We start from the raw sequence: 20,099 nt of genomic DNA, 5'->3' as shown, positions 1-20,099 counted from the left end.
AGAGAGTCTGTGTTTGAAAAATGACAGTTAGGAGCTCAGTGGTTGGTACTTTATCTCTCTCCAAGCTCTGATAACTCTCCCCCATAGCTTATGCTATTGGTTTTTGGCTTCTCTGATTTAGGAGCGGGCTTTGCTAGAGCTGTCACATTTGATGGCATTTCAGTACAAGGTTTATACTAAGTTGCCTTCACTGACTGTCAGTGGGCATCCATTACAAAGGATTTAGTAACTAACATATTAGTATAATTATTTATATTCTGCCTTTACTGTTTCTATACTATTCTTATTGTATCTTTTATTGTCTTTTGGTGTTTTATTATTCATACTGTCTGACATGAATGTCATATGGTCTTTTGCAGTACAGATTGTTCATTTGCTTTGACCTATAGTTCTCCAGCAGATATATTCATATGTATAATTTTATTATTTGTTTGCTCCCAATAGAAAGATGGACCGGGTGGAATACCCCACAAGGCTGGCGCAAGCCTTAAAGAGGCAACTTTTTGGTAAATTATACTAATCGCTTTTCTGATACCAACACATATAATGCTGGGAAGGGAAGGGGGTGCATTATGCCCCACAATAATGCCCCTAGCACCAAATTATGCCCCACACAGTAATGCCCCTTGCAACTTATTATGTTCCACACAGTAATGCCCCCTAGCACCTTATTATGCCTCACACAGTAATGCCTATTGCACATTATTTTGTTCCACACAGTAATGCCCCTTGCACCTTATTATGCCCCACACAGTAATGCTCCTTACACTATATTATGGCCCAAACAGTAATGCCTCTTGCAACTTATTATGCCTGACACAGTAATGCCCATTGCACCTTATTATGTTCCACACATTAATGCCCCTTGCACCTTATTATGTTCCACACAGTAATGCCCCTTGCAGCTTATTATGTTCCACACAGTAATGCCCCTTTCACCTTATTATGCCCAACACAGTAATGCCCCTTGCACCTTATTATGTTTCTCGCAATAATGTCCATTGCACCTTATTATGCCTGACACAGTAATGCCCCTTGCACCTTATTATGTTCAACACAGTAATGCCCCTTGCACCTTATTATGTTCCACACAGTAATGCCCCTTTCACCTTATTATGCCCCACACAGTAATGCCCCTTGCACCTTATTATGTTTCTCGCAATAATGTCCATTGCACCTTATTATGCCTGACACAGTAATGCCCCTTGCACGTTATTATGCTCCACACAGTAGTGCCCCTTGCACCTTATTATGTTCCACGCAGTAATGCCCCTTGCACGTTATTATGTTCCACACAGTAATGCCCCTTGCACCTTATTATGTTCAACACAGTAATGCCCCTTGCATGTTATTATGCTCCACACAGTAGTGCCCCTTGCACCTTATTATGTTCCACGCAGTAATGCCCCTTACACGTTATTATGTTCAACACAGTAATGTCCCTTGCACGTTATTATGCTCCACACAGTAATGCCCCTTGCACCTTATTATGTTCCACGCAGTAATGCCCCTTGCACCTTATTATGTTCCACACAGTAATGCCCCTTGCAGCTTATTATGTTCCACACAGTAATGCCCCTTTCACCTTATTATGCCTGACACAGTAATGCCCCTTGCACCTTATTATGTTCAACACAGTAATGCCCCTTGCACGTTATTATGCTCCACACAGTAGTGCCCCTTGCACCTTATTATGTTCCACGCAGTAATGCCCCTTGCACCTTATTATGTTCCACACAGTAATGCCCCTTGCAGCTTATTATGTTCCACACAGTAATGCCCCTTTCACCTTATTATGCCCCACACAGTAATGCCCCTTGCACCTTATTATGTTTCTCGCAATAATGTCCATTGCACCTTATTATGCCTGACACAGTAATGCCCCTTGCACGTTATTATGCTCCACACAGTAGTGCCCCTTGCACCTTATTATGTTCCACGCAGTAATGCCCCTTGCACGTTATTATGCTCCACACAGTAATGCCCCTTGCAGCTTATTATGCCTGACACAGTAATGCCCCTTGCAGCTTATTATGCCTGACACAGTAATGCCCCTTGCACCTTATTATGTTCCACACAGTAATGCCCCTTGCACCTTATTATGCCTGACACAGTAATGCCCCTTGCACCTTATTATGCCCCACACAGTAATGCCCATTGTACCTTATTATGTTCCACACAGTAATGCCCCTTGCACCTTATTATGCCTGACACAGTAATGCCCCTTGCACCTTATTATGCCCCACACAGTAATGCCCCTTGCACCTTATTATGTTCAACACAGTAATGCCCCTTGCACGTTATTATGCTCCACACAGTAGTGCCCCTTGCACCTTATTATGTTCCACGCAGTAATGCCCCTTGCACGTTATTATGCTCCACACAGTAATGCCCCTTGCACCTTATTATGCCTGACACAGTAATGCCCCTTGCACCTTATTATGCCCCACACAGTAATGCCCATTGCACCTTATTATGCCTGACACAGTAATGCCCCTTGCACCTTATTATGTTCCACACAGTAATGCCCCTTGCACCTTATTATGCCCCACACAGTAGTGCCATTGCACCTTATTATGCCCCACATAGTAATGCTCATTGCACCTTATTATGCCCCACACAGTAATACCCCTTGCACCATATTAAGACCCACAGAGTAATACCCCCTAGCACCATGCCACACTTAAAATTGGCACTGTACTTGCTTGTTGTCAAGGGGTTGTTTCATGCTGCTAGCCAGGCCTGCTCCCTCTGCTGCTGCCGCCACCATGACACCATGCAGGAACATTTGTACTACACATTAAAAAGTCAGTCATTTTACTACAAATGTTCCATTTGTTAAAGAGCTAATGTTTCCTACGCCATGTAACATGCAGTGTGTATTAATGGACTGATCGTTTCATGGGACTGGTGGCTGAATACATGGCACGCTTTAGCTTTTTGTATGTTTTTATTAGTAAAATACTACGTGTATGTCCTACCGCTTCCTGTATGCTTGGTGGTAGTGACTGTAATGTGCATATGAAAGGAAACAACAGGCTAGTAGTGTAGACATGTCCCCTGCCCTCTAGTCTAACAGCTGGTGAATGCGTCACATCAAGTTACTGAGATCTTGGCTTGATTTTGCCCTATATCCCTGTCAGAAGGGGTGGAGTCACATGACATGTGACACACCCCTCATGTCTGATTGGACCATAAAGTGGTAGCGCAGTGCATTTTCTATAGGGGGTGTTTGTTCCATTAAAAATGCCTGTGGCCTGTGCTTTGTACAGCGCTATAGAAGCCTGTATAAGAGTTACTGTGATCGCTGCTGTCATCAACATGTATAGAACAGTTACAGAGATGTATAAGCAGCTGCTATATGATACACACTGCGTCCCACATAGTGTATAACATATAGATAGACTCTACAAGCCACGCTGCCCATAAACTGGCAACTGGAGAGGTCAGGGCACCAGAATGACTGTTATTTTGCTTTTTATCCACAGAACTAATCCGCCTAATAAAGGCAGGGGCAGCCATTGCAGCCACGAGACTGGTAAGTCACTATATATCTGCACATCAAATTGTACCCTCTGTTCTACAATAGATAACAGTGGGCCAGATGTATTAACCTGGAGAAGGCATAAGGAAGTGATAAACCAGTGATAAGTGCAAGGTGATAAATGCACCAGCCAGTCAGCTCATAACTGTCAATTTGCTTATTGGAGCTGATTGGCTGGTTAATTTATCACCCTGCACTTATCACTGGTTTTTCACTTCCTTATGCCTTCTCCAGGTTAATACATCTGCCCCAATGTTTTGCGGTGGGGTCTGTGTTACATAACTATTCATCACTACAATTGCACATAGATTATTAGATTATTTGTTACACCACCCCTGGTATCTGTCTAAGACTGTCTATTGGTCTATCCTGGTTCCTTGGCTCAGAGAAATGTGCATAACAGAATAATGGGCCTAATTCAGACCTGAACACTGCTGTGTGTTTTCGCACAGCAGGCGTTCAGGTCTGAACTGCGCATGCGCAGGTGCCGCAGTGCGCTGGTGCAAGCCAGAGATGCTATGAGCATCTCAGCCCAGCGATTGTCTCTGACTGATTGACAGGCAGAGGCGTTCGCTGGGCAGGGGGGGGGGTGGGCAGGTGGCATTAGGCTGCCAATTTGGGGGCACAGTCCGGGCAGCGTAGGCATGCACGGACCGCGCGGTGGGGTGGGCTGTGGTGGCTGCGTGATGTCACATGCAGCCGCTGTGACCCGGAGAGCGACGGGTAGCTCCCTGCCAGTGCCTGGCAGGGAGCTACCCATCAGGTACTAAAGCATTGTCGCCGTACAATGCTTTTGAACCTGTGCGGCGGGGGGAGGGCCAGACACGCGGAGCGGACTAGCCCTGTGCTGGGAGTCCCCCCACATGTCAGGGTGGCTGATCGTAGCCGTGCAAAATTTTGCACGGCTACAATCAGGTCTGAATTAGGCCTACTGTTTGGGTTCCCCCACACCAGCCACCATTGATGTTGGATAGATGCTTTTCTCCTCCTAACACATATTGTATTCTCTTCCCTGTACCACAGAGATCTTTCTGGCAGAGGGTCAGGAAAACGGTGATGGCCCTGTTCAGGCAGCAGTAAGTGACTTTCATATCTGCTGAATACTGATTGTACATTTATTTATTAACAGTTTCTTACTGTATATAGTGCAACAATTTCTGTTGCGCTTTACTAATGGAAACAACAGTGATAAAACAAAACTGGGTAATAACATACATAGAGGTAGGAAGGCCCTGCTCGCAAGTTTACAATCTATAGGGAAATAGGCACTGACACACAAGGATAGGTGCTATCTATAGCATAATGGTCCACCAGCTTTTTGGTGGGGCTGTATGATATGGTCACACACACAGCATCCGCTGGCATCTGTGAGCTCCTTCCTGAACTGCCGTCCTGCTGTGGCTGTGTCATCAGTGCTGAGAATCTTCTGCAGATACCGACGGGCTCCTGCTCCGCTGGTTACAGACTGGGGATGGTAGGCGTTGGTACGGTTGTGCCTCCGGTGGAACCACTATGGTGTCCTGGTGGCCCCTGTGTGGAGGTGATCTCTCCTTCCTAGCTGGGCCTGCTTGCTTAAGTTAGTGCTGGGCTCCGTCTGGAAGCAAGGTACGCTGCAATAGTGCTCTGTGCTGTCACCACAGTTATCATTGCAGTAAAAACTGAAACACACATAGCTCCCAATCACACACACACATATATATAAGGATCCGGTCATGTGACTGGCACTCATGATCCCGGCGGCCACCATGCCGACACTGGGATCCCGAGAGTTCAAATGCCCAACGGTTAGCATGTCAACTAACATGGACTACTCCCACTCGTGGGTGTCTACGACACCTATAGAGTGGGAGTGGGAATAGAACCTGTGGTGAGCGCAGTAAGACACCGAACCCGTTGCATGACAAGCGTAGCGTGCCTGCAAGGGGCTCTGTTGCGCTCCCCCGGTATTATGCGGCCGGGATCCCAGGGTCAGTATGCTTACCTTCGGGATCCTGACCACCGCCATATCAGCCCCAACCCTATATTATATATATATATATATATACACATATATATCTGGGGGGGGCCCCAGGGATATCAGTGTACCGGGCCCTAAGATTTCTGGGATATATAAGATGCCATGTAGCAGGTCACTATACACACCACAGGAACAATATACTACAGCAACACTGTACACAACACAGCAACACACTATAGAACACTATACACACACCACAGGAACAATATACTACAGCAACACTGTACACAACACAGTAACACACTATAGAACACGATACACACCACAGGAACAATATACTACAGCAACACTGTACACAACACAGCACCACACTATAGAACACTATACACACCACAGGAACAATATACTACAGCAACACTGTACACAACACAGCAACACACTATAGAACACTATACACACCACAGGAACAATATACTACAGCAACACTGTACACAACACAGCAACACACTATAGAACACTATACACACCACAGGAACAATATACTACAGCAACACTGTACACAACACAGCAACACACTATAGAACACTATACACACCACAGGAACAATATACTACAACAACACTGTACACAACACAGCAACACACTATAGAACACTATACACACCACAGGAACAATATACTACAGCAACACTGCACACAACACAGCAACACACTATAGAACACTATACACACCACAGGAACAATATACTATAGAAACACTGTACACAACACAGCAACACACTATAGAACACTATACACACCACAGGAACAATATACTACAACAACACTGTACACACCACAGTAACACACTATAGAACACTATACACACCACAGGAACAATATACTACAGCAACACTGTACACAACACAGCAACACACTATAGAACACTATACACACCACAGGAACAATATACTACATCAACACTGTACACAACACAGCAACACACTATAGAACACGATACACACCACAGGAACAATATACTACAGCAACACTGTACACAACACAGCAACACACTATAGAACACTATACACACCACAGGAACAATATACTATAGCAACACTGTACACAACACAGCAACACACTATAGAACACTATACACACCACAGGAACAATATACTACAGCAACACTGTACACAACACAGCAACACACTATAGAACACTATACACACCACAGGAACAATATACTACAGCAACACTGCACACAACACAGCAACACACTATAGAACACTATACACACCACAGGAACAATATACTACAGCAACACTGTACACAACACAGCAACACACTATAGAACACTATACACACCACAGGAACAATATACTACAGCAACACTGTACACAACACAGCAATACACTATAGAACACTATACACACCACAGGAACAATATACTACAGCAACACTGCACACAACACAGCAACACACTATAGAACACTATACACACCACAGGAACAATATACTACAGCAACACTGTACACAACACAGCAACACACTATAGAACACTATACACACCACAGGAACAATATACTACAGCAACACTGTACACAACACAGCAACACACTATAGAACACGATACACACCACAGGAACAATATACTACAGCAACACTGTACACAACACAGCACCACACTATAGAACACTATACACACCACAGGAACAATATACTACAGCAACACTGTACACAACACAGCAACACACTATAGAACACTATACACACCACAGGAACAATATACTACAGCAACACTGTACACAACACAGCAACACACTATAGAACACTATACACACCACAGGAACAATATACTACAGCAACACTGTACACAACACAGCAACACACTATAGAACACTATACACACCACAGGAACAATATACTACAGCAACACTGTAGACAACACAGCAACACACTATAGAACACTATACACACCACAGGAACAATATACTACAGCAACACTGTACACAACACAGCAACACACTATAGAACACTATACACACCACAGGAACAATATACTACAGCAACACTGCACACAACACAGCAACACACTATAGAACACTATACACACCACAGGAACAATATACTATAGAAACACTGTACACAACACAGCAACACACTATAGAACACTATACACACCACAGGAACAATATACTACATCAACACTGTACACAACACAGCAACACACTATAGAACACGATACACACCACAGGAACAATATACTACAGCAACACTGTACACAACACAGCAACACACTATAGAACACTATACACACCACAGGAACAATATACTATAGCAACACTGTACACAACACAGCAACACACTATAGAACACTATACACACCACAGGAACAATATACTACAGCAACACTGTACACAACACAGCAACACACTATAGAACACTATACACACCACAGGAACAATATACTACAGCAACACTGCACACAACACAGCAACACACTATAGAACACTATACACACCACAGGAACAATATACTACAGCAACACTGTACACAACACAGCAACACACTATAGAACACTATACACACCACAGGAACAATATACTACAGCAACACTGTACACAACACAGCAACACACTATAGAACACTATACACACCACAGGAACAATATACTACATCAACACTGTACACAACACAGCAATACACTATAGAACACTATACACACCACAGGAACAATATACTACAGCAACACTGTACACAACACAGCAACACACTATAGAACACTATACACACCACAGGAACAATATACTACAGCAACACTGTACACAACACAGCAACACACTATAGAACACGATACACCCCACAGGAACAATATACTACAACAACACTGTACACAACACAGCAACACACTATAGAACACTATACACACCACAGGAACAATATACTATAGCAACACTGTACACAACACAGCAACACACTATAGAACACTATACACACCACAGGAACAATATACTACAGCAACACTGTACACAACACAGCAACACACTATAGAACACTATACACACCACAGGAACAATATACTACAGCAACACTGCACACAACACAGCAACACACTATAGAACACTATACACACCACAGGAACAATATACTACAGCAACACTGTACACAACACAGCAACACACTATAGAACACTATACACACCACAGGAACAATATACTACAGCAACACTGTACACAACACAGCAACACACTATAGAACACTATACACACCACAGGAACAATATACTACAGCAACACTGTACACAACACAGCAACACACTATAGAACACTATACACACCACAGGAACAATATACTACAGCAACACTGTACACAACACAGCAACACACTATAGAACACTATACACACCACAGGAACAATATACTACAGCAGCACTGCACACAACACAGCAACACACTATAGAACACTATACACACCACAGGAACAATATACTACAGCAACACTGTACACAACACAGCAACACACTATAGAACACGATACACACCACAGGAACAATATACTACAACAACACTGTACACACCACAGCAACACACTATAGAACACTATACACACCACAGGAACAATATACTACAGCAACACTGTACACAACACAGCAACACACTATAGAACACGATACACACCACAGGAACAATATACTACAGCAACACTGTACACAACACAGCAACACACTATAGAACACTATACACACCACAGGAACAATATACTACAGCAACACTGTACACAACACAGCAACACACTATAGAACACTATACACACCACAGGAACAATATACTACAACAACACTGTACACAACACAGCAACACACTATAGAACACTATACACACCACAGGAACAATATACTACAGCAACACTGTACACAACACAGCAACACACTATAGAACACTATACACACCACAGGAACAATATACTACAGCAACACTGTACACAACACAGCAACACACTATAGAACACGATACACACCACAGGAACAATATACTACAGCAACACTGTACACAACACAGCAACACACTATAGAACACTATACACACCACAGGAACAATATACTACAGCAACACTGTACACACCACAGTAACACACTATAGAACACTATACACACCACAGGAACAATATACTACAGCAACACTGTACACAACACAGCAACACACTATAGAACACTATACACACCACAGGAACAATATACTACAGCAACACTGTACACACCACAGTAACACACTATAGAACACTATACACACCACAGGAACAATATACTACAGCAACACTGTACACAACACAGCAACACACTATAGAACACTATACACACCACAGGAACAATATACTACAACAACACTGTACACAACACAGCAACACACTATAGAACACGATACACACCACAGGAACAATATACTACAACAACACTGTACACAACACAGCAACACACTATAGAACACTATACACACCACAGGTACAATATACTACAGCAGCACTGCACACAACACAGCAACACACTATAGAACACGATACACACCACAGGAACAATATACTACAACAACACTGTACACAACACAGCAACACACTATAGAACACTATACACACCACAGGAACAATATACTATAGCAACACTGTACACAACACAGCAACACACTATAGAACACGATACACACTACAGGAACAATATACTACAGCAACACTGTACACAACACAGCAACACACTATAGAACACTATACACACCACAGGAACAATATACTACAGCAACACTGTACACAACACAGCAACACACTATAGAACACTATACACACCACAGGAACAATATACTACAGCAACACTGTACACAACACAGCAACACACTATAGAACACTATACACACCACAGGAACAATATACTACAGCAACACTGTACACAACACAGCAACACACTATAGAACACTATACACACCACAGGAACAATATACTACATCAACACTGTACACAACACAGCAACACACTATAGAACACTATACACACCACAGGAACAATATACTACCACAACACTGTACACAACACAGCAACACACTATAGAACACTATACACACCACAGGAACAATATACTACCACAACACTGTACACAACACAGCAACACACTATAGAACACTATACACACCACAGGAACAATATACTACAACAACACTGTACACAACACAGCAACACACTATAGAACACTATACACACCACAGGAACAATATACTACAGCAACACTGTACACAACACAGCAACACACTATAGAACACTATACACACCACAGGAACAATATACTACAGCAACACTGCACACAACACAGCAACACACTATAGAACACTATACACACCACAGGAACAATATACTACCACAACACTGTACACAACACAGCAACACACTATAGAACACTATACACACCACAGGAACAATATACTACAACAACACTGCACACAACACAGCAACACACTATAGAACACTATACACACCACAGGATCACCGGTCCTGATTGATGTTTGGTTGGAGCAGCTACTGGTGCTACTTAGATGGAAGCAGCGATAGCACTAACATGGTAATGCAGCAGGGGGCGTCACACCCATGGGTTACGCTGTGGGGAGGGGAGGTTAGACACCACCGGGGGAAGAATAGGGTTAGGTACTAAGGGGGGGGGGGGGTTAAGATTAGGCTGCTGGGAAGGGGGGTTAGGGTCAGAGAAGAGGGGATAACATACTTCCCTCTCCCCTGTCTGGATTTCAAGATTTCAAACATCGGGATGCTGGCGTCGGTATTGTGACTGCCGGCATCCCGTCCAAAAATGCTGAATTCATTTTAATTTACCAGGCTTCTTTTCTATTTACAGGATAGATCCCCCGCTGCCAGATTATGGCTGGTATTGTGTCCTGCCGCCCATGGTGTTCCTATTCCTGTGTTAGGAATGGGCTTCGGCCGGGGTATAGCCATTAATGCTGGTGTGGAGGAACATCTGTCACGTGTAACATCTATAAGGTAACTGCTGCCACAGTAGGTGTCCTATGGGGGGATCAGTATAATGGGGAGCGTGTGGTGTCAGTAAGTTGTTACGATGATCCTTATGGTCTAGGAAAGACTGGAAACCTTGATGTACATTCTAATAATAAGTGCGACACTTATTATTTGTATGTTCTTCAAGGCTTCCAGGATCATTACAGGGTGACAGCTGGTAACAACAAAGACTATGGAATTGATGTCATGCATGGGATCATTGCATGGGTGCCATGATCCAATGCATGACATCAATTCCATAGTCCCACCAAGAGACTCAGACCGGACCCCTACTCATACCACCAGGCAGCAGTTACCTTACTGACCCACACCAGCAGACAGGCTATACCCCGTCCCGGAACATCAATAACATCAGCCACCATGCGTTGCCTTGAGACAGACAGTACGTAACAACATCTTCTCATATGCCAGTGCCTGCTGTCTCTGATATAATGCTGAGTGATAAGTGATGTATGCACTGGCCGCAGATGACACACTGAATGGGGATCTCAGACATCTACGCATGCCGACGCACACCGTCTCAAGTTAATGCAGGATGCTTACTGAGCTTAGAACTGTGTATTGGCGAGTCACAACAAATGAGAATGCCGTTCTAACAATATCAAGTGATTATACGTACCAACTATAATAACATCAATAAAATACATCACTATAAATACACTGAGATCTAGCTCATTTTATTTATTAACAGTTTCTCATATAGCGCGGCATATTCCATTGTGCTTTACAATTAGAACAACAGTAATAGAACAAACTGGGTAAAAATAGACAGACATAGAGGTAGGAAGGCCCTGCTCGCAAGCTTACAATCTATATGTAAATAGGCAACAGATAATATGTTCTGCGGAGAATATTGCCACTATCTATATATTTTAGGAGCACAAGACTGCTAAGTACCGTATATACTCGAGTATAAGTCGACCCGAATATAAGCCGAGGCACCTAATTTTACCACAAAAACCTGGGAAAACGTATTGACTCGAGTATAAGCCTAGGGTGGGAAATGCAGCTCTAGCCATGCACAGCCCTCATAGTGCCAGATATGCCCTCATACTGCCAGGTATGCCCTCATGCTGCCAGATATGCCCCACAGTGCCAGATATGCCCCACAATGTCAAATGTGCCAGATATGCCCTCATGCTGCCAGATATGCCCCACAGTGCCAGATGTGCCAGATATGCCCCACAGTGCCAGATGTGCCAGATATCCCCCACAGTGCCAGATATGCCCCACAGTGCCAGATATGCCCTCATGCTGCCAGATATGCCCCACAATGCCAGATGTGCCAGATATGCCCCACAGTGCCAGATATGCCCTCATGCTTCCAGCTATGCCACACAGTGCCAGATGTGCCAGATATGCCCTCATGCTGCCAGATATGCCCCACAGTGCCAGATATGCCCTCATGCTGCCAGATATGCCCCACAGTGCCAGATGTGCCAGATATGCCCTCATGCTGCCAGATATGCCCCACAGTGCCAGATGTGCCAGATATGCCCTCATGCTGTAAGATATGCCCCACAGTGCCAGATATGCCCCACAGTGCCAGATGTGCCAGATATGCCCCACAGTGCCAGATATGCCCTCATGCTGCCAGATATGCCCCACAGTGCCAGATATGCCCCACAGTGCCAGATATGCCCCACAGTGCCAAATGTGCCGGATATGCCCCACAGTGCCAGTTTGTTACTTACCCTCCATCGCTCCCGCGCTGTCCCGTCGCTCCCGCACTGTTTTCTGAAGGAGGGACACGGAGGGCACAGCGCGCGGCTCTCCTGTGTCTCCGGCGGCAGCGGCGTGTGTGTGTGTGTTAAAGGAAGTGCCGGTTCGTGCACTTACTTTAACACACACACGCCGCTGCCGCCGGAGACGCAGGAGGGACACAGGAGAGCTGTGCGCTGTGCCCTCCGTGTCCCTCCTAAATACTCACTCGAGTATGAGCCAAAGTGGCTTTTTCAGCACAAAAAAAGGTGCTGAAAAAGTCGGCTCATACTCAAGTATATACGGTAATTAACCATTAAACCGGCAACCACTACAATCGGGTCCTGTAAAAGGGCATCAGACAAATAGCTGCAGTGGTTGCATGTATGACTCTAATTATATTATTTGTACAATACCACTAACTAAGCACTAAGGGGGTTATTCAAGTTGGATCGCAATTGAGACAGAAATAGCAACTTTCTCAATTCTGCTTCTGCTTAAAACCGCATGTGAAGAGCCGCCCAGATAGGAAAAAAAAGCCCATAATGCATTTGCAAAATTGCGCATGCATCACAGAAACTGAGATGCATACGCAGAGATCGAGCACCACCGACAGTTGTGGTATACCCCGGGCTACTCAGAATATTGAGAATGCAGTCGCAGCGGATGCCATGTTTTCAATCGCAGGAATCACGGCGGCTATCAGATGCACTCCCCGAAAATTACCATGACACGCCTGAAGAACTGCAAAAATTGCAGGCCGTGCTATGCATTAGCAGCGCATGCGCAATCAGCTGCAGCAAACAAGCACTCTCGGTGCGGCTAGGAATGCCCGCACTCAGCCGTGCCGAGCTGCGTATTTAGCCGCCCCATTAATTGCGAATGGGGTACGTGCACATGTATGGTGAGCGTGGCTACATGTGTATACTAATAAAGTGGAGAGAGATAAAGTGCATGCGCATGGCCAAACAGCGACAGGATGGTGCGAAAATTTTGATCGCACGGCTGTTCGCAAGGTGATTGACAGGAGGAAGACGTTTGTTGGTGGTAACTGCCCGTTTTCTGGGAGTGTCTGGAAAAACGCAGGCGTTCACAAGCGTTTTCAGGACGGGTGTGTGACGTCAGCTCTGGCCCCGATCAGCCTGTTTCTATCGCACTGGAGGAGTAAATATTGAGCTACGCACACACTGCACAGAATGGGAAAACATTCAATGGTGAGTGTGATGTGAACAGTTCTGCAGCTCTCCGCTGACTGAGGGGAGTTCTCGCACAGCGTACACATGCCATCGACACTTGCACGGGGCAAATTTTCACTCCCCCTGGGTGGGGACTATCTGATCGCAGGACAGTGTAATTTGCAGCACAGCGATCAGGTCTGAATTGGGCCCTAAATATCATCTTATCAGCTCCTGAGTCCTAACTACCATGTTACAGGCTGTTTCAAAAATGAGCTAGGAGCTGGATGGTTGATACTTTTCTCCACTTTATCACTCTCCAAGCTTAGTACATCTGCACCATACCCTCTTACCTTTACTGGATGAAAACGTGTCTCTCTAAAGAAACATTTCTAGCACAAACTATGGGGGTGATTCCGAGTTGTTCGCTCGCTAGCAGATTTTAGCAGCTTTGCACACGCTAAGCCGCCGCCCTCTGGGAGTGAATCTTAGCTTAGCAGAAGTGCGAACGAAAGATTAGCAGAATTGCGAATAGAAATTTCTTAGCAGTTTCTGAGTAGCTCGAGACTTACTCACAGATTGCGATCAGCTCAGGCCGTTTCGTTCCTGGTTTGACGTCACACACACGCCCAGCGTTTGGCCAGACACTCCCCCGTTTCTCCAGACACTCCCGCGTTTTTCCCTGAAACGCCTGCGTTTTTCCGCACACTCCCAGAAAACGGTCAGTTTCCGCCCAGAAACACCCACTTCCTGTCAATCACACTACGATTAGCAGAACGATGAAAAAACTTTGTTACGCCGTGAGTAAAATACCAAACTTTTGTGCTAATTTACTTGGCGCAGACGCGCTGCGTACATTGCGCATGCGCAGTTTGCGACTAATCGCTCCGTAGCGAAAAAAAATAACAAGCGAACAACTCGGAATGACCCCCTATGACTGAAGCTCAAGGAATAACTGAACTCAGATTAAATCCACATTGGCAGATGATCTCTCCAGTGCACATGGCACAATCCAACATCAAGAGGAACCTCTTATCACAGGGCTGAAGAGCTACAAAACCAAAAGAAGATGCAACAATGCGAGAGTGTTAAGGGCCAAGGACCATACACACACAGTGAGATTTGGGCTATGCCCGATTGGGTGTATTACCCTTAGGGGGTAATTCTGAGTTGATCGCAGCAGGAACTTTGTTAGCAGTTGGGCAAAACCATGTGCACTGCAGGGGAGGCAGATATAACATGTGCAGAGAGAGTTAGATTTGGGTGGGTTATTTTGTTTCTGTGCAGGGTAAATACTGGCTGCTTTATTTTTACACTGCAATTTAGATTGCAGATTGAACACACCCCACCCAAATCTAACTCTCTCTGCACATGTTATATCTGCCTCCCCTGCAGTGCACATGGTTTTGCCCAACTGCTAACAAAGTTCCTGCTGCGATCAACTCAGAATTACCCCCCAAGTACATCAAATAGGGTATAAGCATAAAAGTACAAGGCTATGCAATTGTAAAATTACAGAGTTGGATGGAGTATGAATACTGAAATAAATAAGGCAATATCGGTAGTGTGAAACGGAGAAAAGTGCCAATATTTTTGTATTTACTTTAAGTATTTTTACTAACTAGAGCCCATAGGATCATTACTACATGTGCATTCCCAAATATTACTATAAAGCAGGCTTGTCCAAACTGCGGCCCTCCAGCTGTTGAGAAACTACACATCCCAGCATGCCCTGACACAGCTTTAGCATTTTCTGACAGCAGAACTGTGTCAGGGCATGCTGGGACATGTAGTTTCACAACATCTGGAGGGCCGCAGTTTGGACATGCCTGCTATAAAGCATCCAGGGCTAGACAAAACATCGTTCTCATGTATTCAGATGCAGGGCCTAGTCAATCCCCAGTGGCGTAACTTCGGAGGTAAGATACATGTTTGTCCCGCACCCCCCCCCCCTCCCCCCCAAGCTGACTCTTGATCTTTTTAAAACAAATTTAAAGTGACCTGGCTCATGGTTTAAGTTAAATACAGTAGCGGTAATTGATTTTATTTTAGAAATGCGTTTATAGACTACGCCACACATGCCATATTTTCGTATCCCCTACCCCATAAAGTACACACACCTTTTTAATCCATTTATATTTGACACATTATCATTCCCATTTTTTTTCAACAGACATAGAATTTGTCGGCAGATAAGAACAACTTTGGCCCATCTAGTCTGCCCTAAACACATGTACATGCACACACTTACACACTAGGGCTACTTGTTGGCAATTCACCAGTATATTTGTGGAGTGTGGGTGGAAACTGGAGTACCCAGAGAAATCCTATGCAAGTACGAGGAGAATATACAAACTCCACACAGTTAGGGCCATGGTGGGAATCAAGGGTGTGGTATGGAAGGTTGACAGTGTCTAGGTCGACCACTATTGGTCTACAGTAACTAAGTCGACAGGGATTCTAGGTCGACATGTTCTAGCTCAACAGGTCAAAAGGTCAACATGAGTTTTTTATGGGGGGTTTTGGTGTAGTTTTCTCCGTACAGTGGCCGGGAACCCCAATTAGCTGCGTTCGGTACAGGTTACTATTCCCAATCGTTGTCCACATGGATAGTTAAGTATAAAAAGTTAAAAAAATATTTTTTTTAAGAAAAACTCATGTCGACTTTTGACCTGTCGACCTAGAACACGTCAACCTGAAGACCCTGTCGGCCTAGAATCCTTGTCGACCTAGTTACTGTAAACTAATAGTGGTCGACCTAGAGACTGGATACCGGGAATCAAACCCATGACCTCAGTGCTGTGAGGCAGTATTGCACACCCATGACCTCAGTGCTGTGAGGCAGTAATGCACACCCATGACCTCAGTGCTGTGAGGCAGTATTGCACACCCATGACCTCAGTGCTATGAGGCAGTAATGCACACCCATGACCTCAGTGCTGTGAGGCAGTAATGCATTGCTAACCATTACACCGTCCAATGAATAAACCTAAATCCTACTGGTAACAAAAAAATTAAAAACCCCACAGAAGACAATGAATTGTTTGTTAATTAAAACCTACAATGAAATTTAAAAACAAATATGCAACTTTGCTTTGGGAAGTGGTCTCCTTAGGTGTCAACAGATTGTAGATTTTTTTATTTATTTTTACAGAATATTTATGCTTTGAGTATTAATTCCAATACCTCCCCCTTCCCTTCCCCACCTTGGGCCAGGATAATACTGGTAACACTGATGAGTTTGAGACAGTTTCCTCTGAATTTCAAGCTTGCAATAAACACATTGGGGGTCATTCAGACCTGATCGCACGCTAGGTTTTTTCGCTGCGCTGCGATCAGGTCAGAACTGCACATGCGTATGCACCGCAATGAGCAGGCGTGTCGTACAAGTACAAGGCGGATCATTGCCCTGCGATGGATTTTACGAAGAATCCGTTCACACAGCCGATCGCAAGGAGATTGACAGGAAGAGGGTGTTTTGGGTGTCAACTGACCGTTTTCTGGGAGTGTTTGGAAAAACGCAGGCGTGTCCAAGCGTTTGCAGGGCGGGTGTCTGATGTCAATTCTGGCCGTGGACAAGCTGAAGTGATCGCAGCGGCTGAGTGAGTTCAGAGCTATTTAGAAACTGCACAAAACTCTTTTTTTTTTATTTTTATTGTTTATTTTAATTTTCAGGTTATAAACATTACAACAACCTCCCCCCACACGGGTGAGCCGTTACGTTTAACAATATACTACCCAAAGCAGAGATATAACCTTAAGACAAAGAACATGCGGTTCCCATAATGCAAAACAGAAAAAGAAAGTAAAAATGGTTATAGAAAATAAGAGCCAATAATCATACATTGTCAGAACGAGAAACAGCGATGGGTTATGCATCGGGTCAAACAGAGGTTATTCAATTGGATGGGAACCAAAGATTAAACTCGCGACTATAGCAATAAAAAGTAAAAGACTAAAGAGAAAGAGCATGAAGAGCAAAAAGAAGAGACGGGAAAGACGGGAAGGGAATAGAGTAGGGGGGGAGAAGAGACAGGGTTAGTGGGGCCGCCGATGCGCCCCCGGACTCCGCTAACTACGCTCAGGGCGCTAGTACAAAATGGAGAGTACTCCCTGAGGGACACGAAAAGAACATGCTAGAAGTAATCCCAAATCTACTCGTCAGGTCAGGAGATCACAGAGATCATAGTAGGAGAGCCATCGAGCCCCTGGGGGATCGTAATCTACGTGCGGGAGCCTGAGAGTCGAACCATAGTTCCCAAATCAGGAGGAACTGAAAAGATCTATTATGAAGGTATGCAGTGATTTTTTCCATGCTTGCGAAGTACCATACTTTATTGATGACTTGTTGGATAGGGGGGGTCTCCCTCTGTTTCCATTGGAGAGCAATTGAGCACCGGGCCGCGTTTAAGATCTGTGTCAGTAGTTTACCGGAGTTTGGAGGTGCGTTAGCAATGGGGAGGCCTAGCAGAAAGGACCAAGGGTCTTTGTATACCTGGGTCTGGAGCACTGCGCTCAACAGGTGTGCGACTGAGTCCCAAAATAGCATGATTTTAGGGCACGTCCACCATATGTGGAGGAAAGAGCCATGTCCGCCGCACCCTCTCCAGCACATGGGCGAAGAGGAGGGAAACATTTTGTGGAGTCTAGAGGGGACAAAATACCACCTATATAAGATTTTATATGCGTTTTCCTTTACTAGGGTTGAGATAGAGGACTTCGCGACCGCTGTGAAGACATCCGACCAATCATAGTCAGTCGGCATCGGACCTAGGTCCCGCTCCCACTGGAGTATAAAAGCCGGGGTCGCCGACTGGTCCCATGCCTGAAGAAGGGAATACAGTAAGGAAATGATTCCTCGGGCAAGCGGTTTCTGGCAGCAGTAGGACTCCAGAGTGGAGAGAGGTTGGAACGGGGACGAGTTCGATAAAGAAGAGACAAAATGTCTCACCTGGAGATAGGTAAAAGGGTTCGCTTCCGGGAAGTCATATTTTGACATGATTTCCGGTAGAGGTGCACAGGTACCCTCGGACAGCACGTCCAGAACAAAGCGGATGTTATGTTCCACCCATGGCCGCGAGCAGGCCAAAGAGTGACCCGGGGCGAAAGAAGGGTTGTCCCACAAGGGGGTAAGCGCAGAGGGGGATGACAGCAGGTGAAAATGGCATGTGCAATAGTCCCAGATCTGGCAAGTGAATTCCAGCACAGGGTGCAGTTGTAAATGCTCTAGGAGGGGATAAGAGCAGAGACGACAGAGATGGAGTGTGGCTAAGCGCCGTTTCCAACTGAAGCCAACGTATAGACTGCGTAGGGGTGAACCAGGCCACCGCTTGGCTGAGATGGGTAGCCAGATAGTAAAGACGGATATCTGGAAAACCTCTACCCCCATCCTGCACTGGTTTGCGTAGGGTAGAGAAACCTATCCTAGGGGTCCTATTTCTCCACACAAAGTGGAGCAACCATGAGTGGATTTGTGCCAAAACAGAGTCCGGAACTTTCACTGGTAGTGTCTGAAACAAATAAAGGAGACGAGAGATTATATTCATTTTCAGAGCTATAATACGACCCAGCCAGGAGATAATCAGTGATTGCCATTTATGGAGGTCGGCCTTAAGGCTTTTAAGCAATGGCGAGAAGTTTTCCTTAAATAAGTCTCCATAGCGGGACGTAATAAAGAT

General features: G+C 44.9%; 1 protein-coding gene across 3 annotated transcripts in view; it reads left to right on the top strand.

Moving 5' to 3' along the window:
* LOC135050152 (uncharacterized) overlaps positions 1-20,099 on the top strand; it is a 194,909-nt gene that overhangs the window by 15,306 nt on the left and 159,504 nt on the right. For all 3 annotated transcript variants that reach the window (XM_063956352.1, XM_063956351.1, XM_063956353.1), the window contains exons 2-4: positions 445-506; positions 3,489-3,538; positions 4,568-4,620. In XM_063956352.1, coding sequence (XP_063812422.1) covers positions 449-506; positions 3,489-3,538; positions 4,568-4,620 — 161 coding nt within the window. In that variant the 5' untranslated portion in view covers positions 445-448. The remainder of the gene's footprint in view (positions 1-444; positions 507-3,488; positions 3,539-4,567; positions 4,621-20,099) is intronic.

Source organism: Pseudophryne corroboree, chromosome 2 (genome assembly GCF_028390025.1).
Source record: "Pseudophryne corroboree isolate aPseCor3 chromosome 2, aPseCor3.hap2, whole genome shotgun sequence".
NCBI lineage: Eukaryota > Metazoa > Chordata > Amphibia > Anura > Myobatrachidae > Pseudophryne > Pseudophryne corroboree.
The sequence above is the reverse complement of the archived record's forward strand: the minus strand, read 5'-3'. Positions and strand labels throughout refer to the sequence as shown.